The sequence below is a fragment of the Pollicipes pollicipes genome, unplaced genomic scaffold (assembly GCF_011947565.3).
Source record: "Pollicipes pollicipes isolate AB1234 unplaced genomic scaffold, Ppol_2.1 Scaffold_3481;HRSCAF=4094_pilon_pilon_pilon, whole genome shotgun sequence".
NCBI classification, from domain to species: domain Eukaryota; kingdom Metazoa; phylum Arthropoda; class Thecostraca; order Pollicipedomorpha; family Pollicipedidae; genus Pollicipes; species Pollicipes pollicipes.
The window spans coordinates 329,978-355,588 of record NW_023596304.1 but is presented as its reverse complement, the minus strand read 5'-3'; the positions used below and the strand labels follow the sequence as shown (position 1 = coordinate 355,588).

Sequence of the window (25,611 nt, the reverse complement as noted above, 5' to 3'; positions counted from 1 at the left end):
ACCGATGCATACACGTGGACACGCCATTAAACCGGTCCGCTTCCACCTTGATGCTACTGCTTGCCACACGCCAATAGAGGCCGGCTGTGGCACTAATGGCATCACTACAGTTGGGGACGGACATGGGTGCTACGTTGTCGTTCGCAACACTCCGACGGGGCGCGATGAGACGCGCGCGATGACACGTGGCTGACGACCCCGCTCCCGACGGAGCATACGGACATTGAATGGCTCTCAAGGTGTGGTTCGCTGACGCCGCCGCCCGTGCCCTCGCCGTCCTCCCGTCCCGCCATTGACCGGGACCCTGAGACCTGCTGCGACCTGGCCACTAGCCGGGCTGTGGTGCGGTCGACAGCAGTGGTTGCGGGAAAGCGACTGACCGACACTCCTCAAACGGCGCCGTGTCCCGCCGGGCCCCGAGCCAAGCGAGATAACCCGACCATTGGCCCACCGACCGTCCTGACGGGCGGGGCCCGGGTCAGCCGGTCAGCCGTGACCTCGCGCAGGTTGCAGTACGCTTACCCCTCCATGTGATACAGTGACCAGCAGGTGAGCTGTCGGCGTGTGGTGCCTCGCCGTCTGAGGCGCGGTTAGCTCCAGCTCAGCTCGGCCCTCCGCCAGGGGTGGCGGTCTTCTCGCCGCTGCGGGGCCTACTGGCGTCTGGCCATTGGTGTACACCTGGACGGCGTGCGTGCGTGTGAGTGTGTGTGTGTGTGTGTGTGAGCGGCCGTGCCTGCGTGTCGTGCCGACGCCCTCGTGCTGTCTCGCGAGTTGTGCGGCCCGCACCCGTCAGCCGCAGGCAGCAGCGCCAAGAGACCCGACGGCATATTGCAGGCGTAATATATTGTTTGACACGCTGTCAGGAGGCATCAGCTGTAGCTGCCGACGGCCGGACGCACAGTGGCAATGACAGCTGCCCGCCGCCACCGATTGTTTCGTAGCAGCCCAGCCGTCGCCTCCTCCCCCTCCCACACCACCGCGACGTCCCGTACGCGGTCGCCAAACACGAATAGGACAGGCGTAGGCACAGCTGAGAAGGAGTACACAGTATCAAACAGGGCGTCCACTAACCCAAGCTCCGGACCCGACGCACGTAGCGCGCGCCATAAAGCTCGTATTGCGATAAATGCGCGCGGAATGCCGCATGCGTGCACGTGGATAAACAAACTGGTAAAAGCAGCTACGCAGGACCGAGCGGGCGGTCGACCAGCCGCGTGTTCCGCATCTCCGCTAAACAGACCGCCAGATATGTCAACAGCAGCGGCATCGCCGCAGACGGCACTCGCCCGCGAAAGTCAGCTTTCACAAACTTCGGGTTACAAATATCTTCAAATGGTTGTCTGATATGTTCTCAATGCAATGAACGCTTGCCAATTTTTCGTCACAAAATTCTAAGACGTTTTCTTCGAATCCAGCAGGTCACGTGATACGCACTAATAACAGAAGTTACCCTTTCAAATCACCGGGCTGTCGGCCACGCCGAGACAACACTCAGCCGCCGCAGCCGCCGCCAGCAGCTCTCCAGTACCGGTAAGCGCACGCCTGCCCACCCGCTCCCCAGCTGGCGTCCTCTGGGCCTCCCGGTCAGCCCCGGCTGGGAGCCCGCACCACTCGCAGCACGCGCGCGCTGGCCGCCGACCAGGCATCACTCCGTATAATTGCCAGCCCAGCGAGCTGATAATAATGCTGGGCCCTCTGCGCCAATCCATTGTCAATCCCGCCCGCTGACGTCCGTCCCGCCCCGCCCCACGCGCCTCGCACGAGTCACGAGCGCGGCACTCGCCCGCCGCCGCCGCCGGCTCAGGTGGCTGCCGGCCGGAACACCCAGCTCTGCTCGTGCGGGTAGAAATGCCGCGGAGCGTGGCCCAGGCCGGCCCTGTCGCGCTGCGCCTCCTCCACCAGCTGCTTCTGGCGGTCCGCGCGTGCCGCGTCACCAGCCAGCAGGGCGGCGGTGACGCCCGACCAGACGCGCCGCGACTCGTGCGCCGTCTGGTGGCCGAGCGGCCGCACCCAGCGGCGGCCGGCCGGCGCGTCACAGTCCGCCGTCCGGCTCTCGCCCTGCCGGCCCGGCCGCAGTCAGTACACTGGCACCTTGGGCACTCGGCGAGTAACTGCTAATGCTAAGCTGTCGTGGTTGTACACCGTCAATCACGAAACGTATCGACAAGCGGCATCAGCTCACCTGCGGCCCGGTCAGCTGGACCTGGCCCCGCCAGTTGCCCTGGAGTCTGGAGACCAGCCTGCCGTCCTGGGACCGGACCTCGGCCGTCACGCGGTGCCGCTCGCCCTCGTCAGACAGCGGCTGACGGCGCACGACCGCCACACACGTCACGACGGGCGTCCACAGAAGAGCGTCGTCGCTGAGTGCAGCCGACACATGGGCGCACCACCAAGTAACACTCATTTTGGCAATACACTATAGCAATTCCAACCTTCTAGTGCGGTTGGCTTCGAAGAGGACCGAAAACACGGTGTTACGGGTAAAATGACCCACAAAAAGTCGGCGCAATTAAACGGGAAACACCAGACTTTTCTAGACATGTCTGACCTGATATTGCTGACAAAACGCCTTGTAAATGGAGGGGTGTCAAGCCAACCTGTAACTGGGACCACCCGGCCAAGACCAGCGCGCGGCGGTACCTTGGTGTGGAATGTCACCGAGGCAGAGTAGCCGGTCTGTTGGCACGCGATCTTCACCTGGCCCCCCAGCTCCACCCAGCGCTCGTTCAGCAGCGACCTGCCGCACACCCGTCGGACAGCTGGCACCCCAACACGCACCACTCCGCCTCACAGACAGACGTGGCCAGGAATCTCTTCCTGTCAACGGTCAGTGGTAAATCTCTTCGTGAGCAGTGTTCCAGGTTAGCGTGGCATGGTCGTTACATACGACCGGCATGCCGGCCTCGACCTTAGAATACGTTAACAGGGATGCCATCGTAGTCTACCTGACCTGAGGACAGGCCGAGCGCCTTGGGCCTTGTTAACAGGGAGGCTACCGTAGTCTACCTGACTTAAGGAGGACAGGCTGAGTGCCTTGGGTCCTGTTGGCGTGTTGTTGGCTCTGGGCCTTGTGGGACAGTCTGGTTTGCATGCCCGACATGAAGGCGACCGAAGAATGGTTGGGGGTGAATTGCGATATGCAATCACACCTGAGCGTAACGTTACGGTGTTGAAAACATCTCCTCCCCTTGTTACGCTTCCCTCACGCTCTATCATCGTCCCCACTTTCCCTTCATGGGCAACGTAATTGATGGCCGGCCGGCAGTTGCAGGTAGCGGTGTGTGTGCCTCACCTAAGAGCGACCGCTGGATAGTTGAAGGTGTAGGTCTCGGCGCGGTGGACCAGGTGAAGCGCCGCCTCGCCGGTCAGCGTCACCGTGGCCGAGTTGACGTACTGGGCCCGGCAGCCGACCGTCGCCTGCAGGCTGAGCTCCGGCTCGGCGCAGCTCACGCAGATGGCCGACACTGCGGTGGCGGCGCACGGCACGCGTCAGCGGGCCGGCCAGTCCGCACCGCAACCCAACGGCCCACCAGTGAAGACGGACATTTTTGGAAGGCACGTAACCAGAGATTCTGCCTATCCCAGACAAATGAAATTTCAGGGACCTTTTTGTTTAGCCGTGGCTACAGCAGGGACTTTCCAGTGTCACCGCAGGGTTGCGACGACGGAGTCCCGGAGTGGTGTCTGCCAGATGACGGTGCGGCGGCTCACCTGGCGGGTGATGCGACACCTGCTCGGCTAGGAACCGAAGCCGCGTCCGGCCGCCGTCCAGCGGCCACGAGCAGGTGAACACCTCGCCCAGCACCGGGTTGTAGGGCTTGCTGGCGCGCGGGCAGCCGGCGCACAGTGACGTCACGTACCACTCCAGCACGCGGCACATGCGTTCGGCAGCTGAGTCGGCCTGCGCGATCCTGCGCGGACAAGACGGAGGCGTGCGCGCCGGTCACCAGGCAGTCGCTGCGGGCTCTCGCCACCGGTACGCGGTCACATCCCCGCTCTGGGGATGCCCGGGGTGCCCAGGGAACACCAGCAGTATAGGGTCCACACAATACCAATACCAACGCTATCACCTGCGCCGAACATGTGTGCCCCCGGCCCCCGACTCGGCCAGCGGTCGAATCGCGCTGCGCAGGCTTCCGCTTACACACGCCTGTAAACGTTCTGAGCAATATGTACGGACAAGACTATACCAGCGGCGCACCGCACGTGCCGTGCGCCGCTATGGCCGGGGCACGGCCGACTCACCGGACGAACGAGTCGGGCCGGGACCAGAGCTCAGAGTACAGCTCCAGCAGGGAGCGCGGGTCGAGCAGGGCGGCCGGCAGGCGCACCTGAGTCAGGTCGGCGCCCAGCTTCAGCGTGGCCAGCAGCGGCCGCAGCGCCGAGCCGGCCTCTGGCGGCACAGCAGCCGGCGGCGGCGGCGGCGGATCCTCCACCTCCTCCGCCTCACTGCCGGGCCGCGCTGCCGGCGCACACAGACCGGTCACGCCACCACACAAACCGAGCACGCCCCGCACAAACCGGTCACGCCCTGCACAGACCGGTCACGCCCCGCACAGACCGGTCACGCCACCACACAAACCGAGCACGCCTCGCATGAATCGGTCATGCCTCACAGACGGCTGCCGCACAGACTCGGGGAGAGGGGGGAGGGGGGGGGGTCAGCAACCCATCACTGGACGCGAGTGCGGGGAGAGCGGACGCGATCGAACACCGGCGTGTTATGACAGACAGCGGGAAAAGCATATGGTTAAATGAACGAATGAATGGAATGACGAAAGATAAATCAAACCGGGCAGACGACAATGGTGTCGCACCTTCAACAAAATAGATGTTTAATTACAACTTCCCATGAACCTCCTAAACTACCCTAACCTAGACCAAGTCAATTCCATTCTGAACTCAGGGCAAATGGCGCCCAGGGAAGACAATCGGTACAAACAGACAGCAGCCCTGCTAGCGCCAACAAGCCTAGTCATTTTCAAGCCACACTGCGTGCGCCCGCCTGCTACGCCAGCTCCACCCATCCGTGCAGCCCCACGGGCGCCAGCTGTCCCGGCCGACCGACCTATAGCGGCTGGCGTGCGGCCGGGCGCCGCCGGCGGTGGGGCCGCCTGAGCTGCAGCCGGAGCCGCGGCCGGCCGCGGCGGGCTGGCGTGCGAAACCTTCCGCTGTCTGCGGACCGGGCGTGCCGTTAGTCGCGCTCACGCGCACGCACACGCGTCCAGTCGGCTCGCCGAAGCAAAATGCGTTAGTCAAAAGCCAATCACGCAGCCAAAACAAACGGCAGTTAGAGAGAAAATGGGATGCGCCCCGTTAGCAACGGTGACATGTCATGGCCGTCACTGAAAAATACGTGGCAGTTTCAACTGACGCCGCCTCCGTTTTGAAGACGCTTGAGCAAGTGTGGCTGCCGGTGCCGTGCGGCTGCCTTGCGCGGGCCAGTGAGCGGGTGCTGGCCAGCGCCCGGTGTCCGGTCCAGACCGGGATGTCGACTCACGGCACGCGGGCGGCGCCACCCGCTGCCACTCACGTCTTGGCCGTGCCGAAGTTGGTGTCGAACCAGTCGGCCACGTCCGCGAGGAAGTCCTTCTCGGGCCGGGCGCGGGTGGCGCCGAGCCTGAGGCTGCTCCTGTCGCCGGCCGGCAGCGGCGCGCCGATGGGCAGCGCCGCCGCCGAGCGCTGCTGCTGCAGGATTGAGTAGCACTGCTCCAGACAGAGCAGCGTCGCCTGCGAGGTGGCCATCAGCAACAGCAGGTCCGAGTCGGTGCTGGTCACCGTCACGTCCTCAGAGGCTGTCGGCACGCAGACGTAGGTGCGGTCAGATGCCGGCGGCCGCCCTACGTTGCGCCTCGAAAACATCGCGAGGAAATATAAAAACCTCTGAATGGCGTCGTCCAACACCGAAACACGCAAAAAAAAAATGCGACCTAGATCACGTAAAAGTGCCTGTAGGTCAGTAGCGAGCCTGCAAAAGCAGGACCATGTGGTGTGGACCAGTCTCGCCGCCAAAGCAAGCATGTGCCGACCATCTGTGGCGCAGTGGCCGCACAGCGCGCAGCATCGACCAAGTCCGCCGTGTGCCGGCAGCAGCAGCCGAACGTTGCCGCGAACGGAGCCTATCGGACGCGAGCGTGAGCGGGCAGCTGCGCACCAGGGAAGGCGGGACGTTACCGTGCGAGGGCAGCTGTCGGACGGCGGTGCACAGGTGTCCGTGTCGGGCGGCCATCTGCTGGAGGGCGGCGCTGGCGTCGTGCAGCGAGCTCAGCACCGACAGCGGCGCCTCGTACTGGCGCGGCGACACCGACAGCGAGAGTGGCTCGCCGTGCGGCGGCGACGACCCGCTCTGCCGGCGCGCGGGTCACACGGTCACAAGACGGACGTCACGGCGGCGGCCGACCCGCCTCCACCACAGTAGCCAGGCGGGCTTGCATCGTGGACGCAACACCGTACCTTGGCCTGCACTAGGCCCTTTATATAGGCTGTTTTTGTCATATGAAGGTCTTTTTCATAAACCAGCGAGATCCGCCTTCAGTTTTACAACACACTTGCGATCGACGCTGACTACCCTGATCCAAACGGCTCCGAACACAACACCTGCCAGCGTGCGTTGGCAGGAGGTGCTGCACTCATGCAGCGTGGCCGCTGGGCAAGCGCAGCGGCAGATCTGGCCGCCGTGTCTGCCGGTCGGCGCCCCTACCTCGGCCTGAACGCGGTTGAACATCTCGATGACGAGCCGGAGTCGGTCGACCCACTGCTGGCGCTGGCGGGCGTCGGAGGCGCGCAGGCGGTACAGCTCGCCGGCCGCCGAGTTGACCGAGAATGTGTGCGAGTCCTCGTCGCTGGGGCAAACCACGGCGCCGGCCAGGTGGATCGAGCCACGCGCCCGGCTCGATCGCTGCTCGTCCACCTGAGGCATGTGTCCAGCACTGTCACCAGGGGCGGCAGTGCAGTGTCACCATGCCAGGTGATAGATCACAGGTGGGGGCAGAGACAGGGATGCTGCTGGAGCACTGGACAATACAGGTGAAAGCTGCCATCTTAGCAAATCATAGCAAGGAGAAGAATGGACAAAACATATCCCTAAATTAGACCACTACACATTCAGGTAGAGCCCTCACCACCTTGGCATTGTCCTCTCTTGATAGCTAAGGGACTAAATCAAATGGACTCTGGACTAAAATCAAATCTCTTGTTCACTGAACAATGTTATCATGAAAAGCGAAGGCCACAGGTCACATGCTGTAACAATAAGGTTTCTGTTGCTTTGAATTTGCATGGCAGAATTGAGGCTCATTCTTCTTCTAAGTTACCAGTGCAGAAAATTTACCTCTATTAAGCAGCAATGCACCCCCCTGTATCCATGTGCATGTGCTGAAGCTCACCATAAAGTAGCTCAGAGTTCCACTCTCAGGGTTTAAGACAAACCATCTATACTGCCAGCCTTTCATCACATTGGTGTATTTGGACAGCTGGCCTTCCAGCACCTGCTTCATGCTGTTATCCATATCCTGTCAAACAAAAAATGGGTTTGTTACAACAATGGGACTGGAAGAAGGTTTCCTGAGCATGACATTGACAATTATATCAGCATATACATATCAAATACAAACATATTCATTCAACAGCATGCAATATGTCATCTGTCATGGAGCCAGCAAATAAAATTACCCTATCAACCTTTTAGTGAAAAGTCATAGGAGATATGCAACTCCATATGATCCCTTTGGTACTTCTTACTCTTTCACTGAAAAATTGCTATGTAATACAATTTGTGTGTGCAGTGCATTCAGGACAAGTCAAATGTAGATATTCATCTCACACTTCCTCTACAACCATATAAGGAGCCATTTGCCGTGCTGTGCTTCCCACGCAGTAATTTTACCCTGGTAAGTGCAAAAATATATCCTGTATATTGAGGTACTTGGGGAATACCTTAGGCATGGCTTGAGCTCACTTCCATATCAGCCAGTTGCCAGCTGCCTATCAACAGGTCACAGGCATATTGATAAGATATCTGGGACTCAGAATGGAACCATGCCTTCTCTGCCACTAGTCTGAAACAATCCAACCAATTTTCTGGGTACCTGCTCAATGTCTGTGAGCTGAGCCTGATGCACTTCATACATATTGCTCATAATTCCCTACAAAATTTGTTCCTATGCTCCAATCTTGGTGGCACTCATGCACTCAGCTTTTAGCACTCAAATTTATGGTGCACATGCTCTGAAATTGTTGCCTAAACATCATTACTATACTAGACATGTAGAGCATAACCTGCATTTTTTTGCAGTCTGGCAACATAGCACTTGATGGCATTTCCAGTGCTTATGAACCCTTGCATTACAACAAAAACTGTGCTGGTCCCTGTTAAGAGACTACCTGCAAGGGAATATGAATGAATGTGTTATCCAGCTGCAGCATTGTAAACAAAAATGAATCACAACAATGCCATGGTATAGATATTTTGCCCTGCCATTCTATTGCACTCACCATACCAAATATGTAGGCAGTTTCACTTAACAGGTCAGCTGGAAGCTGAGCAGCAGAAAATGGCTAAACACATCCATATAATACTTCTGAAAATGCATTCCCTTCCAGGAAGCTACACCCCTATGTACCATAACATTAAGTGCACAAACACAAGATAATAATGCTAAAAAAACAGTCATTCTATCTGCAATGCAATTACCTATTTAGTCTCACGGGGGGAGTGGCTTGTCATTCTATCTGCAACGCAGCCACCCATTTAGTCTCACAGGGAGAATGACTTAACTATATTCAGGTATACAAGAAAATCATCCATTGGTATCAAACACCTACATATTGTCTCAGAGCAGAATCTTCTACTTGCATACACCAAACTATTATGAGGTCAACCTGTGCTAAATTTTCAGACTATTTTTGCATCTGATTTTCTTTACAACACAATAAGTCTTTCACATGTTGGCTGTATATGCCCTGAAATTGGTGGTTATTATGTACCAACTCTGATTTCTGAGACTTTAAGCACAAATGTACTAAAACTGGTGCACTGATATTGATATCATGTTCAAAACATTTAATTCTAAAAATGTTTTTTCACGTGTTTTGACATGCCAATGTAAGTCAATATTTATTTACATCGTCATGCCAGGCGAGAAATCCCAATAGTGGTAGATTCTGATGAGGACACATTCCACTCTCAACCTGAATATGCTCGGCCGTGCACGTATGACAACGCATGCATTTTTGCAGCTTGAAGTATATTCAGTAAAATTGTCGGATCTTACCATCACAGACTGGCAGACGCCACTTAAATTCTGGAGAATGTAAGAGGCGTTAATGGCGACAAGAGTCTTCGCGTCGATATATTAAACAGCACTTTCACCAGATTGCAAACGCCAGGCCAGCAATAGGCTACCAATCGCCGCCCGCACCTCCGGCCCCAATTCGCATGAAACGCCCAGGGACCATGAATTTTCAGACTTGAGACCATAGCCAAGGACCCTCGTAATTGAGTTCATCATCAAATCCAACCTGCGTTAAACTGAAACTGCATGAACTGAAATTTCACTTCAGTTAATATAACATTTTATCGTGCAACCTCATTATCAAATTTCGTGCAGTTGATAACTTCAAAGAATTGCGCAAAAATTTATGACTATAAGATGCTATAGCGCTGAGCAACTCTAGAGTCAAATTCAAGGTCAATGAAGGGTATCACGGTTTTGTGCTTACATGTGTCAAAGCATGTTCACAGATCACAATACTTTCGTCTTTTTTCTCTTTCTGGTCATCTGTGTTCTTTTCGAAGGTGAGCTGCGTGAGCACACATTGTCCAATGCACAACGCCTAGTGGAGGCTGCTCATTGCATGTTGCAAAAGGTTAACCACTATGTAGCTATCAGCTCATAAAGTTATTCAAGGAAAATTTGCAGTTGTGGTGTGGTTTAAACATTTAACTATATTTGTGTGATCTTGTTTGTTCATCCGTCATAGTAGCCCGCCAAAGGACAAAACGTCCAGAATGGCATAACTTTAGTGAGACTTCGAATATGAATTCGTGAAATGCTTGAACAAATGTACCAAAAATACAAATGCGACAAATGCGAATGACTACAGCCATCTTTTCGCGTCCACCAACAGCTGACTGCTGCTACGGGTTAGGTGTGAATATTAAAATATGAAATGATATACCAGCAGTCCCTGTGGAGTCAAAGTGCGTGGCTGCATAGGTTTCCTGAAGAGTTTCGGTAAGGTTTTCGGAATGTGCACAGGCAGCACTGCTACATGAGAAGGCGCACGAATACGCTCCATAGTGCTCCACCTTGCACTATCGACATGCTCGTGGTCAGGTCTGAGCACAGTCCTCAACTTTAGCAAAAGTGCATTAGGCAGGTGGGTTATTAGTCACCTAGTGCCTTGTTCTTCTTGTAAATATCTGCCGATTCGAGTAGATGCATTTTGTTGCTCAAAATCATCATCTAAACTTGCCTATTCAGTACTGCATTTTGGCATCTGGTTGGACTGATTCCCTGGGGAAAGTTGCATAGAGAGACAGGCCTGCTGGTTTTGTATCATTTTCATGGTGGCAGCAGTTTCCAAATTTGGATGTGATTTACTGCCTGAAAAACTTGATTCATGGTGATAAGGCTTGGTTAATAAGGCATGGCAAATGCAAGTTTCTTGTGTTTTTTTCTTTTATTCTATACTTGTTGTTAGGCATTATGGTGAATTTTATGAGAATGAATCCTGTTATAGATTGATGAAGTCTGCCACCTTTGTATCAAACTCTCTGTCTGACATTTATTGCAGTCTGATGCTGTGAATTATAGTTGAGAGCTATGATCACTCATGAGTAGGTATACCTAGGGAACACTTGCTTTATATCCTTAAATGGATGATATGGATGTTTACCAGCAAAATTTGGGACAGGGCCTAAAGATGCTCATAATTTGTGTGTATTTCCCTTGAAAAAAATTGTGTTTGGCCTTCCTGATAGCATAAAGTTTAGCAGGCATTCATCATCCCAAAGCCCAAATCATAGTCATGAGCATTATCCAATTCATTAAGACTACTTTATAAAAGAATGTGTTCATGTTATTTGCTATCAATGTATGTACCATGTATGTATGGTGCACAGTGCACACATATATGACCATGTATGTATGTATGTACCAATGCAAAACTCAGATCAGTATTGCATGATTTTGGCTACCATGATCTTGAAAAGGTGAAAAGGGGTCACTGACCTTGAATGAGCATGTATCTTTTGCTTAGAACATGGATCTAGGTTTAAGGGAACCAGCAAATTTTTGGTTGAAAAAAGTGATTTTCAGTCCTCTAGACCAACTCATAGGTTGACCTTGCTTGACCTCATTTCACCTGAAGTTCACAACCAAAGAGCCTTAAACTGTGACCTAAGTGAGTTTATGTACAGGCCAACACACCATGTGAATTTGGTGTCTTTAGCTCTCTTAATTCCTGAGATCTTGTGGGAAGTCAAATTGACCCCCTACCTGAGCAAGGTGTATCCAACTGTTCACCAGGGTGTGTGGTAAGCCTGTACTGCTGGCTTGTGTGAATGTATGCACATGTGTATGTATTTGTGTGGTCTCTACATGCTAATGTTGATCCCATTTACTGACCAGCATGCTACATTTTATCCCATTCCATTTACTTCCCAAAAGTTAAGAACCAAAGTGGCATTTTTTGTAAAAAAAAATAAAGGCATTTTGAATGATCATACAGATTTTTTATTGGCATGATTTTTTATTAGCTACAACCTTAAACATACTCTACTATCCCTGTCAGGTTGATCTCATCAGAAGAGAAAGGGTTGTGAAGAGATGTTTGAAAAGATGAAGCCTACCTGCATTCTTTAAGATTTACATGTAATATTTATTCAATCAGGTTTTCTTGAGATTAATCTCTGTGATCTTGAGGACACAGTAATTTGATGCTGGTTTTCAGCAGTTGCTGTTGATGCTATCAGATTGGGTACACTGTGTCCTTGATGTTTTGATCTAAGAAGAGATGAGTGAAGAAGATGTAGAGCAGAGCACCCTTCAGGCAATAGAATGGTGCACAAACTTGCAAAGTTTGATTGAAATATCAGCTGAGCATTTGGAAGGGCTGAGAACCCAGTGCCTGACAAGTGCAGTGTTGACACAGCAGGAAATCAGAAGAATCGAGGTTAGTATCAGTTGTTACATGTCCATGTTTCTTAGCTTGTCACATAAATCAGAAGAATGTAGGTTGGTATCACTTGTTGCATACCATTGTTTGTTATCTTGTTACATTTCTTGAATGTGTCAGGAAAGGTTCTGGAAAGACTTGGCTCAATCTGGTGGCAGCAGTTGTCTTATACTTGTTGGCCATTGTCGGGGCCCTATACCAGCATGTTTTTTTAATTACATCTGTACATGTCGGGGTTGTGCAGCGACTGAATGTCATACCTTTGGCAGGGTAAGCTGGTGAAGTTGTTCAGCAGTCAGCTTTTGGCCAAGTCCCGCATCCCCAATGATGACTTGGAGGCATCTGGCTGTGATGGCTACCCATCAATGCAGCTCTGGCTTAAGGTTGTGGGTCTCAGCCCATCTGCAGTCGAGGTGAGTGCCTTGCATCCCAGCTTGCACTGTCTGTGCTGTGATGGTGGTGTCAAGGCAAGTGACTAACATTGCTGTGTATCATCTGAGCTGTGATAGTTAAATGTGTCTGTCACTAGGTGAGTGTCTCCCATCAGTCTGTGATGTCTGTACTGTAATGGTTCAGTGCACCTGCCACCAGGTGAGTGTCTCCCATCAGTCTGTGATGTCTGTACTCTAATGGTTCAGTGCACCTGTCGCCAGGTGAGTGTCTCCCATCAGTATGTGATGTCTGTACTCTAATGGTTCAATGCACCTGCCACCAGGTGAGTGTCTCCCATCAGTCTGTGATGTCTGTACTCTAATGGTTCAGTGCACCTGTCACCAGGTGAGTGTCTCCCATCAGTCTGTGATGTCTGTGCTGCAATGGTTCAGTGCACCTGTCACCAAGTGAGTGTCTCCCATCAGTCTGTGATGTCTGTACTCTAATGGTCCGGTGCACCTGCCACCAGGTGAGTGTCTCCCATCAGTCTGTGATGTCTGTACTCTAATGGTTCAGTGCACCTGTCACCAGGTGAGTGTCTCCCATCAGTCTGGGATGTCTGTACTGCAATGGTTCAGTGCACCTGTCACCAAGTGAGTGTCTCCCATCAGTCTGTGATGTCTGTACTCTAATGGTCCAGTGCACCTGCCACCAGGTGAGTGTCTCCCATCAGTCTGTGATGTCTGTGCTGTAATGGTTCAGTGCACCTGTCACCAGGTGAGTGTCTCCCATCAGTCTGGGATGTCTGTACTGCAGTGGTTCAGTGCACCTGCCACCAGGTGAGTGTCTCCCATCAGTCTGTGATGTCTGTACTCTAATGGTTCAGTGCACCTGTCACCAGGTGAGTGTCTCCCATCAGTCTGTGATGTCTGTACTCTAATGGTTCAGTGCACCTGTCACCAGGTGAGTGTCTCCCATCAGTCTGGGATGTCTGTACTGCAATGGTTCAGTGCACCTGTCACCAAGTGAGTGTCTCCCATCAGTCTGTGATGTCTGTGCTGTAATGGTTCGGTGCACCTGTCACCAGGTGAGTGTCTCCCATCAGTCTGTGATGTCTGTACTGCAATGGTTCAGTGCACCTGTCACCAAGTGAGTGTCTCCCATCGGTATGTGATGTCTGTGCTGTAATGGTCCAGTGCACCTGTCATCAGGTGTGTGTCTGCCATGATTCTGTGCTGTGCGCTCAGCCGTGCTCTTCGCCTTGGAGCGGAGCTCGCGGCATCGTTCGGCGCCGGCCCGCTGACGCTGCGCCGCCGTGCCGCAGATGGTGTGCTGCAAGTACAGCTCGATGGAGGCGCTGGTGGAGAGTGGCGAGGCCGAGCTGCGCGGCGTGCTGCCGCCGGCCGGCTTCGACGACGACGTGCGCCGTCTCGGCCGCGCCATGCACAACATGCGGAAGTATACGGGTCAGTCGCGGGTCACGATTCGGCCAGGGGTTCGTTCCCTGTAAGTAAACGTCTGATTCTGGTTTCAGCTGTTGTGCTCAACAGCAACTCACATTTGATGTTTGTTGAGGTTTAGTGCAGCCAGTTTCCCTGAGAAATATTTCCTCTAGAGTTGCGTTTTCCCTACACTTGGTTTAAATGCTGGTGTAACATTCCTCAACACTCACATAACAAAATAGTCACTTGGGCCGGGGATTTGGGGGTCGTACCTGAACAGCCTATATTGATCTTGCATTATGTTGCATGTTCTGCCCCCATTCAGATGCAGAGGATAGGTTTGGTTGTGCACCTGTAGGTGGCTTTTGTCACACTAGCTCTTGTTTGCCGAGCTGACGGCCAGGTCTTGCCATGGTATACAGATACTGCTGAGTAACATACACCAGTATCTGCATTAATTGCCTCCATAATGCGGATGCTAGTGTACGTTATTGTCAATTTACAACGGGTCCAAATAACACGTGTTTTCGTTACCACGTTTTAAAACACAAGGGCGCTGTTGATCACATCACTCGTGACAGCTAAGAAGCATATGTAAATGATGAGGACACAGCTTTTTGTTTTTTGACCTGGTGGCAGTTCGGACGGGTCGAAGCATGTCCGTGAGATATGCGGTGGAAAACTTCCGCCCCTGGAAAGCACGCCTAGTGCTGTCTGACGCGGTGATGACCAGAGCAGCTGGTGACGCCACGTTGTTGGTTTTCAGAGAGCCAAGGGGTGGGTGACGCGCACAGCAGTCCGGACCTGCCGCTGTACTGGGACTCTTGGGAGGCGTCGTCGCCCAGTCTGCGGCGCAGACCCAGGTGCGGACACGCTCTACTGAGCCGCCGCACTCGCTGCGGCCGCTCTGTAAAGCGCCGCGGGCTCTGACGCGCCGTGTTGCGTGCAAGAGCAGAGCGGCGCCCAGTGCGGAGACTGCTGCGGGAGGTGACTGTGTCTACAGATCAACGCGTCGGACTGGTCTTGACGTCGGCAACAGACTGCAGATCGGCACGCGCTGGAGCATCTGTGCTGCCCTCCTCCCCTGCCCCCCCCCCCCTCTCATCCTCTCAGCCGGGGTCTTCTCCCTCGGGCACCAGTCCGGCGTCCCCCGCTGGGAATAGTACAGCGCGCCTGGCCTTAGCCTCTCAGCATCAGAGCCCTTATAATGAGCGCTTGGTGTGTTGTGATGATCATGGGCCACGCCGGTGCCGGTGGCGACGAGGATGTCCTTAGCGGGATGTCCATGGTGTGACGCGCGGAGCGCCGCGCCTGACTCGCCGTCTCGTCGCAGGTCGTCGGTGTCGTCGTCGGACGAGACGCAGCAGTCAGAGTCGTCGGCACCGACGCCGTCCGAGTCATCGTGCCACTCTCAGACGCAGTCGACGCTCAGCGACCTGACGCAGAGCCTGCCGGTGGGCGAGACGAGTCCGCCGCGCACGCCGCCGCTGGGCCGCACTGCGCGAGGTACGGCGCGCCGTGCGCGCACGCCCTGCCGTCGGCGACACGCGTGTGGTGTCTGCTACGCGTGTACCGCGGCCCAGGGTTACGCTGTGCCGTTGCAGGGCTCCAGCCACGAGATGAGTCTTGGCGGACGTGCAGTTGAAAGCAGAGATCCGTTGCGGACCGAAACCATGCGGCGCGATCCGGTGTTCGGGTCTCCAGTGTCCCGCTGGAGAGGATGGAGAGCGGGGACGGGCCTCCCACCGTGTTGCGTTCGTATTTCTGGTGTCGCGCTGGAGAGGGTGGAGCCGAGACAGCCTCCTGCCGTGTTGTGTTCGGGACCCCTGTGTCGTGCTGGAGAGGGTGGAGCCGAGAGGGGCCTCCTGTCGTGGGCTCAGCCAGCGTTCGGCTTCCATGTCAGGAGGTGGGCAGCGATGCTCTGACATGCCCTGAGGACATGGCAGTGTTGTCCATCCCCAGCTCTGCCACTCCCGCCATGGCGCCTGGATGACTGTTTGGGAGCCGAGAGACAAGTGTCGTCTCCCGTTGTTGGCCTGCAGCTCCCCGACCGCGTCCGTTGCTGGCCTGCAGCTCCGCCCCCCCCCCCCCCCCCTCCCCGTGCTCGTTTGTCTGTGCGTCACTACTGTACTGGTTACATGAGCGTCGGCACGGTGTGTCGAACGTTCATACCGTGTGTGTCTTCTCGTGCGCGTGTGTGTCTGCTGTCTGTATCTCCGTGTGTGTCGTGACCGGACGCTGTCGCTGCCGCGTCGGCAGACGGCGCCACGCCGTCAGCCAGCCGCCGCCATCACACGGGGCTGCGCGAGGCGGCCGGCGACCCGGCCACGCTCACCAAGTCACGTTCTCACGAGAGCCAGCTGACGGGCCGGCTGCAGGCTGCTGGAGACGCCGCCCAGCCACGGTAAGCTGCGCGGCCTGAAGGCTCAGGTCACCGGTGGGTGACCTGATGGTGACCACGGGTGAAGCCCCAGGTCACCCGTGGACTGCCTAGCCGCTCGTTTGGTTGAGGTAGGGTGGCGATAGTGTAGTGGTGAACACGTCTGCTCAGACTCCTGCGCGCATGGGAAACCAGAGGTACGGGGTTCGATTCCCCGCGGTGCCCGCCCTTCCTGCCAGGGGGAGAGGCAGGTGACGCCATGTAGCCTCAGCAGCTGAGTGCGTCGTAGGGCCCCATGATGAAAATGTCAGGTTAAGGTAACATCACGCAAAACACATAATAAGGAAGCAGTAGCCAGGCCTGGTGCCAACACATTCTAGTGCGGCCAATACTATTGTTTGCTCAAGGTTACCCATGCTATCACAATATTGGGTGCTTTAGTTCAGATGGTGGCTGTCTGTGTGCCGTGCTGTGCTGGCGTTATTGATCCGAGCCGCTGTCTCCGGCGTCAGCGGCGACTCTGAGCCGTCGGAGGCCCAGGAGGCGGCCGTGAGATCGCCGGGAGCCGCCGCCAGCCCCTCGCCCTCCACGGCCGCCCAGACGCCCACCAAGTGTGAGTCGCAGGCGATCCCGGCATATACCGGATAGGTGGCGGATGGCCGGCAGACGAGCGTGTGACGCGTGAACGTCCGACTCGGCCACCTCACAGAAGCCCGCTGCAGGTGGAGCTCATTAACCGCCGTACGCAAGCTTCCGGCGTGTCATTGATTATGACCGAAGGACGCGACGTTGAAAAGGGAAGTAAAAGGTTATTGAAAGCGTCCTGTATTATACAATAATGTTAATCGTGCTTCGAGATATCAACATCATGATCGCTTATTTTGTCATGCAAAGGTCCGGGCATTCTTCAAAAAAGCTGCCGTTATTATCATTTGTATGGCATATTTTTGCTCCGAGTGGCTATGTGTGTGGTTGTTGCATGATTGTCTGTGTTTCGGCGCAGCGTGTGACGTTCGGTCCGCGCCCGGCAGCGACCACGCTGCAGGTGCCCCGCTCTCCGCATACGCCCACGCTGCCCGGCAGCATGAGCCACGTGATCGCGCACAAGTTCACCAAGACGTTCAAGGTGTCTACCTGCGACTGCTGCAAGAAGCAGATGATCTACGGTGAGTGAGTGCGGTGGGCGGCGGTGCGTGACAGACGATGCCGGTGGTGTGCGGCGGAGCTGGCTGGGAGGTGGCGGCTCCGTGGAGTGCGGTGGGCGGCGGAGCTGGCTGGGAGGCGGCGGCTCCGTGGAGTGCGGTGGGCGGCGGAGCTGGCTGGGAGGCGGCGGCTCCGTGGAGTGCGGTGGGCGGCGGAGCTGGCTCTGTAGCCGGGCCGCGTCCGCCGCCGCCGCCGCCGGCCTGGCCGCCGCGTCAGGTGCCGTCGGTGTACGGGCCGCGCCTGTTGGCCTGGTCCGGTCCGGTCAGGGCCTGGCTGGACGGTCCGTGACGCTGTCCTTGTCGCCTGCAGGTCTGCGGTGTCGCGAGTGCAAGTACAAGTGCCACCGGCACTGCGAGGAGCAAGTGCCGCCCTCCTGCGGTCTGCCCAGGAAGTTCGTCGACTTTTTCATCGACCAAGTCAATAATCAGGTGGGCTTTGACTGCGCTGCGCGGCTGGCCTTCGACGCAACATGTTGAGCTTGTGTATGCTTGTGTATGTTGAGTGTGTGTGTGTCTAGCTGCAGCGATTGCCGCCGGCGTCGGCCTGGCTCGTGACCCCGGCTCTGCTCGTGCCCACGGCGCCTGCTTGATGGTGCCGGCTGCGCCGTGACGCCCGTCTGGACGCCCTATGTCGCAGGGTAACGCTTCCCCCCTGCTGCCGAAAAGTCAGCGCAAGAGCCAGAGCTCCGGGTATCTTCACTACAAACAGCACCACGGTTACACCAACTCCAGCATCAGCATCCCGGCATTCCAGGTGAGGCCGCACTCAGGCCGGTGAATCGTGGCCGCGCTGTTGGACCCGTCCTGTACGCACTCTGACCGGGCGATCGGTTGGGAACTAGAAGAAGGCCAGTGGGTTCAGAGGGTGTTTGAACCGGAGATAATTCATTAATTAAATTGGTGTCTGTAAAAAAAGAACGCGATGCACGTTGTCACGCCTGTTACGGAGCGCCTGCGGTTGCATTGGTCATCTTAGCGCCCAGGGGCCCACCGTCTGGCCCTCCCACAACGTACCGGACCAAGTGCCTGCGTCCGCTTGTTCCGTGCCTGAGGGGGCGCTTGCGTGCGGCAGGGCCAGGACTCTAGCAGCAATACGTCCAGCTGCAACAGCTCTGCGCCGTCTAGTCCGGCCTTCCCGATGGCGACGCCGCCGGCGTCAGCGTCGCGCCTGCAGCAGTTCAACTTCCCAGAGGTGGCCGAGCCGGCCGGCGTCACCGTCGAGCCGCTGCCGCCGCCGCCGCCGCCTCCGCCGCCCCCGCCGCCGCCGCCACCTCCGCCGCCGCCGCCGCCGCCGGCGGCCGCGCAGCCGCCGCCGGTCGGCTCGCAGGATTCGGACAAGACGATGAGTCAGACGTCGGCCAGCACGTCCACCGACTCGGAGCGCACCGTGGCCAGTCGACTCGACTCGCAGGACTCGACCGTCTCCGAGACGGACGGCATGCCGCGGCAGAACAGCGTGAGTGCGGGGCCTGGCCAGACCCGAGGGTGCCCCAGCGTGAGTGCGGGGCCAGGCCAGACCCGGGGGTGCCCCAGCGTGAGCGCGGCGCCTGGCCAGACCCGGGGGTGCCCGGCTGGTGTGGCAGCTGGTGTGAGACCTTGCCCACGGCAGGGACGAGGGTGCACCACATCAGGACAGTGAGCAAGTGCGGATGGGGACCGTCAGATGTGTGGTCAAGGGAATACAAGCGGCGCTCTGTGGATTTGTCCGCTGTAAGCTGCCGCTGACCTGATAGTGCGGCTGTGTCGACTCGATGTTGACCCAAGCTGGGCCGCCGTTTCAGCTGTCGCTGCGGGAGTGGGACCTGAAAGTGCGGCTGTGTCGGCCCGATGTTGACCCAAGCTGGGCCGCCGTTTCAGCTGTCACTGCGGGAGTGGGACCTGATAGTGCGGCTGTGTCGACTCGATGTTGACCCAAGCTGGGCCGCCGTTTCAGCTGTCGCTGCGGAAGTGGGACCTGATAGTGCGCCTGTGTCGGCCCGATGTTGACCCAAGCTGGGCCGCCGTTTCAGCTGTCGCTGCGGAAGTGGGACCTGATAGTGCGCCTGTGTCGGCCCGATGTTGACCCGGGCCGCGCCGCCGTTTCAGCTGTCGCTGCGGGAGTGGGACATTCCGTTTGAGGAGGTGCGGGTGGGCGAGGTGATCGGGCGCGGCCGCTTCGGCGAGGTGAAGAAGGGCCACTGGCACGGCGAGGTGGCCGTCAAGTTGCTCAACATGAACGACGAGGAGGCGCTGGAGCAGTTCAAGCGAGACGTGAGTGGCGCCCCGTACTGTGAGCTGCGCGGCGTGCACGTGCGGCAGGTGTGCTCACGGGCCGCCTAAAACGCAGCGTTTTGTTCCTGTGTGCGCGACAACGTCTCTGATCAGCTGATCAATTGTATGAACTGTAATTCTGCGGAGACACCGTATGGAGCCTCTTATGGCCCTAACAAAACAGATGCGTTCGGGTATGCAGATGGGCTGCGGGGGTGACAGCTGTTGGCTTAGGCCCGTGATGTAGCAGAGCGCTGCGTGGGCTTGTGCCGGTGTGCGGCGCCACCGTCACGTCCTGCTTGCACTTGCGCAGGTGGCTACGTTCCGCAAGACGCGTCACGAGAACCTGGTGCTATTCATGGGCGCCTGCATGTGCCCGCCGCAGCTGGCAATCATCACCAGCTACTGCAAGGGCAAGCCGCTCTTCGCCCTGCTGCACACGCATAAGGAGAAGTTCAACCTCACCAAGATCAGCAACATCGCCAAACACATATCGCTGGTCAGTATGGCCGCCGACCGTAGCGGGAGACCCCTCACGCCTCGTAAGCGTGACTATCATCCTCCTGCTCTGTTCGGTAGCCGGAGGAGGCGGGGGTTGGGTGGGGGGGGGGGGGGGGGGGGGGGCTCTTGACACCTCGTAAGCACATGTCTTACCTCCCTGCTGTGTTCGGTAGCCGGGGGAGAGGGGGGCCACCGACACCTCGTAAGCGTTGCTCTCACCTCCCTGCTGTGTTCGGTAGTCGGGTGAGAGGGGGGCTACTGACACCTCGTAAGCACATGTCTCACCTCCCTGCTCTGTTCGGTACCCGGGGGAGAGGGGGAGGCGGGGAGTGCTACCGACACCTCGTAAGCGTGGCTCTCATCCCCCTGCTCTGTTCGGTAGCCGGGGGAGAGGGGGAGGCGGGGAGTGCTACCGACACCTCGTAAGCGTGGCTCTCATCCCCCTGCTCTGTTCGGTAGCCGGGGGAGAGGGGGCTACCGACACCTCGTAAGCGTGGCTCTCATCCCCCTGCTCTGTTCGGTAGCCGGGGGAGAGGGGGCTACCGACACCTCGTAAGCGTGGCTCTCATCCCCCTGCTCTGTTCGGTAGCCGGGGGAGAGGGGGAGGCGGGGAGTGCTGCCGACACCTCGTAAGCGTGGCTCTCATCCCCCTGCTCTGTTCGGTAGCCGGGGGAGAGGGGGCTACCGACACCTCGTAAGCGTGGCTCTCATCCCCCTGCTCTGAGGAGGGGCTACCGACACCTCGTAAGCGTGGCTCTCATCCCCCTGCTCTGTTCGGTAGCCGGGGGAGAGGGGCTACCGACACCTCGTAAGCGTGTCTCTCACATCCGTGCTCTGTTTGGTGGCTGTTGCTGTGGTGGCGGCGCCGCGCTGCAGGCAGCGCTGTGCCGTCCGCGGGCGGCGCGTGACCGGTGTGCTCGCGTGTCGCCGCCAGGGCATGGGCTACCTGCACGCCCGAGGCATCGTGCACAAGGACCTCAAGTCGAAGAACATTTTCGTGGACAACTCGGGCACGGTGGTGATCACAGACTTCGGCCTGTTCTCGCTCACCAAGCTCTGCCCCAACTCCGGGTGAGCCGGCGCTGGGCTGTGGCTCGTGGTTGGCTCGCAGCGGGCGGACGGGGCTGCGCACGCGGCGGCTCGCCTCCACTCCCCGCCACGCCACTGCCACGCTGTGGTGACAGCGCGCTGGCAATATCTCCGCAACGTCTCAAAGACACCGGCAGCTGCCTCATTTGTAAAGTGTTGGAATGCCATCAGTGGTGTGTGTGTGTGTGTGTGTGGAGCTGGGTGGTAACCTGAGCACGTGCTGTGGCTTCCCACGGATGTGTGCACCGGTCTGCCCGCAGCCGCTGACTCCGACTCCGTTACAACACAGCTGTGCACTCTGCAGCGTCTGGACAGACGTATCCTCTAATCCACGGCCCTCGTGTGTGTTGACACGTGTGACATCAAGTGCTGGGCGTCCGGTGGGCCGTCGCCTGACCTGACCTGATCTGGCCTGACCTGACGTGAGCGGGCTGCCATGCGGCAGGCATCGGCGCCGCCTGCACATCCCGAAGGGCTGGCTCTGCTACCTCAGTCCGGAGATCGTGCGCAGCCTGCGGCCCGGCGACAACCGAGACCTGCCCTTCTCGATGAGCTCGGACGTCTTCGCCTTCGGGTCAGTGGGTCCGGCCGCCGCGGGCCCTGACGACGCTCGGCGCAGCGGACGGCACGGGCACGTGCAGGGGGATACCGCAGTTGGAGATGGAGCGGACGGTGTAGGCACAGTTGGTAGTTTGGTGGAAAGTAGTTTAAATTGATGAAGGGAATTGGATAGTTCTACCATCGACGGCCGTCACATAGTTGACAGCTAGACGTGACATATTCTGGGCAGCCCGTGTGAGCTGCATCCACGATAGCAGACGTTAAATCTCGCCGCCTGCAGTCAACTGCACTGTAAGACATGCTGGGGACGCCCCGGGATGTCGACCCACTGAACACGTCAGATGGTCTCGAGGCGCCCCGGGGTGTCTACCCACCGAACACGTCAGATGGTCTCGAGACACCCCGGGGTGTCTACCGACCGAACACGTCAGATGGTCTCGAGACACCCCGGGGTGTCTACCCTCCGAACGCGTCAGATCTCGGGACGCCCCGGGGTGTTGACCCACCGAACACGTCAGATCTCGGGACGCCCCGGGGTGTCGACCCACCGAAGACGTCAGATGGTCTCAAGCGCACGTGTGGGGCGTGCATGGTCAATATTAGCCTCTTGTCTCCTATGGGTCATCGTGCCCACAGATGGAAAGGACGGGTGAGGGGCATCAGTGTTCGGGAAGATGATGTGGTTGTCGCATGATGCAGCATGATGTGGTTGTCGTCGTCATTGGAGCTTTACGACACGCGCAGCTGTTAGGCTCTGTGGTCTCGTCTGCCTCTCACCATGACGGGAAGGCCAGGCACCGCTGAGCATCGAACCCCGTACCTCCGGTTTCCCAGACACGCAGCGGTTAACGCAGAATTGTAAACCACGACACTTTGGGCGCTGTAGCATGATGTGGTAGCCGTCTGAGTCGCGTGTGCCGGCCGGAAGTGTAACGCTGCCCTGCGCCGCCGGCAGCACGGTGTGGTACGAGCTGCTGTCGGGTGAGTGGCCCTGGAAGGACCAGCCAGCCGAGGCCACCATCTGGCTGGTGGGGCGAGGCATGAAACAGTCGCTCGCCAACATACAGGCCTCGCGCGACGTCAAGGTACGTCGCCTGCCGCCGCCGCCGGTACCGCACCACACCACACCGCATCGCACACCACACCACACCACACCACACCACACCACACCACACCACACCACACCGCACCGCACCGCACCGCACCGCACCGCACCGCACCGCACCGCACGACATCCGCACCGCGCTGGCTCAGTGGGGCGCTGCGCCATCTGCGTGTACTGGGTAGCTCAGTCGTTCTGAGCTTCCCCGTTGGCGCATGGGTGGCATCAGCTGCTGGTGAGATGCCTAAAGATGAGTTTTGCCCGGCTGCCACCGCGCACCACCTGCGGCGCTGCTCGATGCTTCATTGCATTCAGTGCACTTGTACGAGCATTCTAGTGCATTGTTTAAAGCTTTGTTTGTTGAAGTTGAAGTTTGCATTGTAAGTAATCTGCTGTCCATCTCACGCTGTCCAGCCTTCCGTAGTGCCGAGTTTTCGTGTTCAGTGCACGAAGGCCTGCGTGCATGTGCAGTTTTTTAACTTGTCAACGTTCGTGAAAAATAACGCTCCGGAAGTCAAGTGCAAAATTGTGTTCACTCGGCGTCTCCATCTTATCCATTTGTCCACATTTAAAAATGCTTTTCACTGTCGAGCTAAAGCACATCCTTTCACGCCCGCTCGATGCCGACAATACGGTCACTCCTCCGGGGCGTTCAGCCTGGGTTGGTGACCCTGACACAATGCTGATGTTAGCACACTGTAAATGAGAGCGTCGCATGGATGCGGGTCAGGAGCAGCGTGGCGCCGCCGTCTGTCCGCGTATCGGGCGCAGCCGGCGCGTGACAGGCGGCCCGCTCCATGCCCGGCAGGACCTGCTGATGAAGTGCTGGAACTACCACCAGGCCGACCGGCCCGACTTCACCCAGCTGCTTGTCATCCTGGAGCGGCTGCCCAAGAAGCGGCTGGCGCGCAGCCCCTCGCACCCTATCCAGCTGTCGCGTTCGGTCGAGTCTGTGTTCTGAGCGGCCCCCGGCCGTGCGCCACGTCTTGTGATATCTGTCCGTGTTAGAGTGTGTAGCGGCGCGCGCGTATGGGGGCCGCCTGGGCCGGCGGCGGCGGCCGGGCCGCCCCCTCCGCCCCTAGTCCCTGGCCCGGCTGCGCCGCCGGCCGCAGAGCTCGGCAGTACAACGACACTGTAGTCTGCACACGTCCGAGGCGCCCACCCGGTGGGAGCCGGCCGCCGCGCCCGGCCGGGCCCGCAGCGGCCCGGCCCCGTCTGTACGTCTGTCCATGCGTGTGTGTGTGTATCTGTGTCTAGCTGTGTGTGTGTGGCTGAGTACGCGCGAACAGCAGACGTGCGGAGTGATTATGCTGACTTTATCGAATTATCGCACTAAAATACACGATGTACAGACCGTCGCCACGCCCTTGACAGCTGTCCACGGCGTGGTAAGATGTCGGGGGGCCCAGTTTTTCCACTCCCACGCCCTGGTTAAACGCGCAGACATTGTCGGCGGTGGCACCTGATCGAGACAGCCGGGACGAAGAAGCGCACGCGCTGGCCCAACAGGACCGTAATAAGGGCAAGTTCTGAATGCAGCGAGTCTACTCTTGGTGATCAGTTCATGCTGATAGCTGCGAGCTCGCGTGAAACACCAAAGTTGTCGACATTTGCCGTCTGTGGAGGTGGGGTAGACTGCCCGCGGGTCAGCTGTGGTCTGCTGAAACGGGAGCCTCCGGTACGCACAGAACATTTACGGCGCGGTCTCACCACATACCCAGTCACAACCCAACAGGTCGTAGCTTAAAAGAAATCGGGTGGAGCGTGGAACAGAGTTGCGTCCACCCTGTTGATCGTTTCATTAATATTCATTTGTCCACAGCTGTACGCCACTATTCCCTCACCGAAGTGATCCATAAAGTAGATTTGGTTCCGCGACCAGCCTTACCTCCAGTGCCGTTCGTTCAAACTTTTGCGACGAGCTTCTACAGAATTTGGCGCAGAAATATATTCAACCGAGCTGGCGATCTCAATCTTGATGGACAAACCTATGCAAGGATGGGTGTAATATCCGCAACCTTGTAGCATGGATGAGAGTTGTGAAGTGGTCCGCATCCGCCCTGACGCGCTGACGTCATTGAGACGCAGATCTTGGAATCGTGGGATTGAGAAAAGCTCGCTGCGCACAATTATGGGGCGTGATCTCGAACGCCTCCCATACAAATGGCAGGACGACCTCACGCAGCCAATGTGTTCAAAGACTTACGCAGCCGCGTGTGCACTGCATTGGCTGCCATGAGCAACAATGTAATCACTGGTCCATTTTGGTTTGAAGGCGAGCATGGCGAGACGTTAACTAACAGAGCAGTGTCACGGAACCGTCCTCCAGAATTTCTAGTGACGCCTGAGCGGACGGCGAGGGCCTCTTAGCAGGAAAGTACTACTCCACACGCCGCAAAAAGAACCCAGCTGAAAGCTACTTCGGAACGCAGTTCGAACTCCTGAAGCCCAGTAGTAAATGACTGCATTCATTGGACATGGCATAATGGACGCCCCGCAAGCCGTCAGGGACGGTACGGCGAGTGGCACCAC

The 25,611-nt window shown here is 57.4% G+C and overlaps 2 protein-coding genes across 5 annotated transcripts; one reads left to right on the top strand and one right to left on the bottom strand.

Moving 5' to 3' along the window:
* Window positions 1-869: 869 nt before the first annotated feature.
* On the bottom strand, window positions 870-9,372 carry LOC119092844 (oxysterol-binding protein-related protein 11-like). The gene is made up of 13 exons (XM_037215764.1): window positions 9,273-9,372; window positions 7,386-7,511; window positions 6,701-6,910; window positions 6,175-6,346; window positions 5,534-5,795; window positions 5,139-5,175; window positions 4,246-4,364; window positions 3,712-3,911; window positions 3,293-3,464; window positions 2,641-2,737; window positions 2,183-2,302; window positions 2,030-2,058; window positions 870-879 (listed from the first exon to the last, which is right to left on the bottom strand). Exons 1-13 carry the CDS (start codon window positions 9,273-9,275, stop codon window positions 870-872), a joined length of 1,557 nt encoding a protein of 518 aa, XP_037071659.1. The 5' UTR covers window positions 9,276-9,372.
* Window positions 9,373-10,088: 716 nt separating this feature from the next.
* LOC119092833 (kinase suppressor of Ras 2) lies at window positions 10,089-24,291 on the top strand. Of its 4 annotated transcripts, none has more exons than XM_037215751.1 (18): window positions 10,089-10,149; window positions 11,797-12,177; window positions 12,450-12,593; window positions 13,877-14,018; window positions 14,761-14,857; window positions 15,328-15,500; window positions 16,254-16,398; window positions 16,887-16,987; window positions 17,406-17,540; window positions 17,887-18,005; window positions 18,214-18,330; window positions 18,649-19,032; window positions 19,662-19,826; window positions 20,140-20,325; window positions 21,262-21,398; window positions 21,862-21,990; window positions 22,933-23,062; window positions 23,888-24,291. In XM_037215751.1, the coding sequence occupies exons 2-18, from the start codon at window positions 12,019-12,021 to the stop codon at window positions 24,038-24,040; spliced, it is 2,616 nt and encodes an 871-aa protein (XP_037071646.1). In that variant the 5' UTR covers window positions 10,089-10,149; window positions 11,797-12,018; the 3' UTR covers window positions 24,041-24,291. The 4 variants fall into 4 exon arrangements, with proteins under 4 accessions (XP_037071646.1, XP_037071647.1, XP_037071645.1 ...); XM_037215752.1 differs by having other exon boundaries at window positions 10,116-10,144; XM_037215750.1 differs by having other exon boundaries at window positions 10,126-10,235.
* The last annotated feature ends 1,320 nt before the right edge of the window (window positions 24,292-25,611 follow it).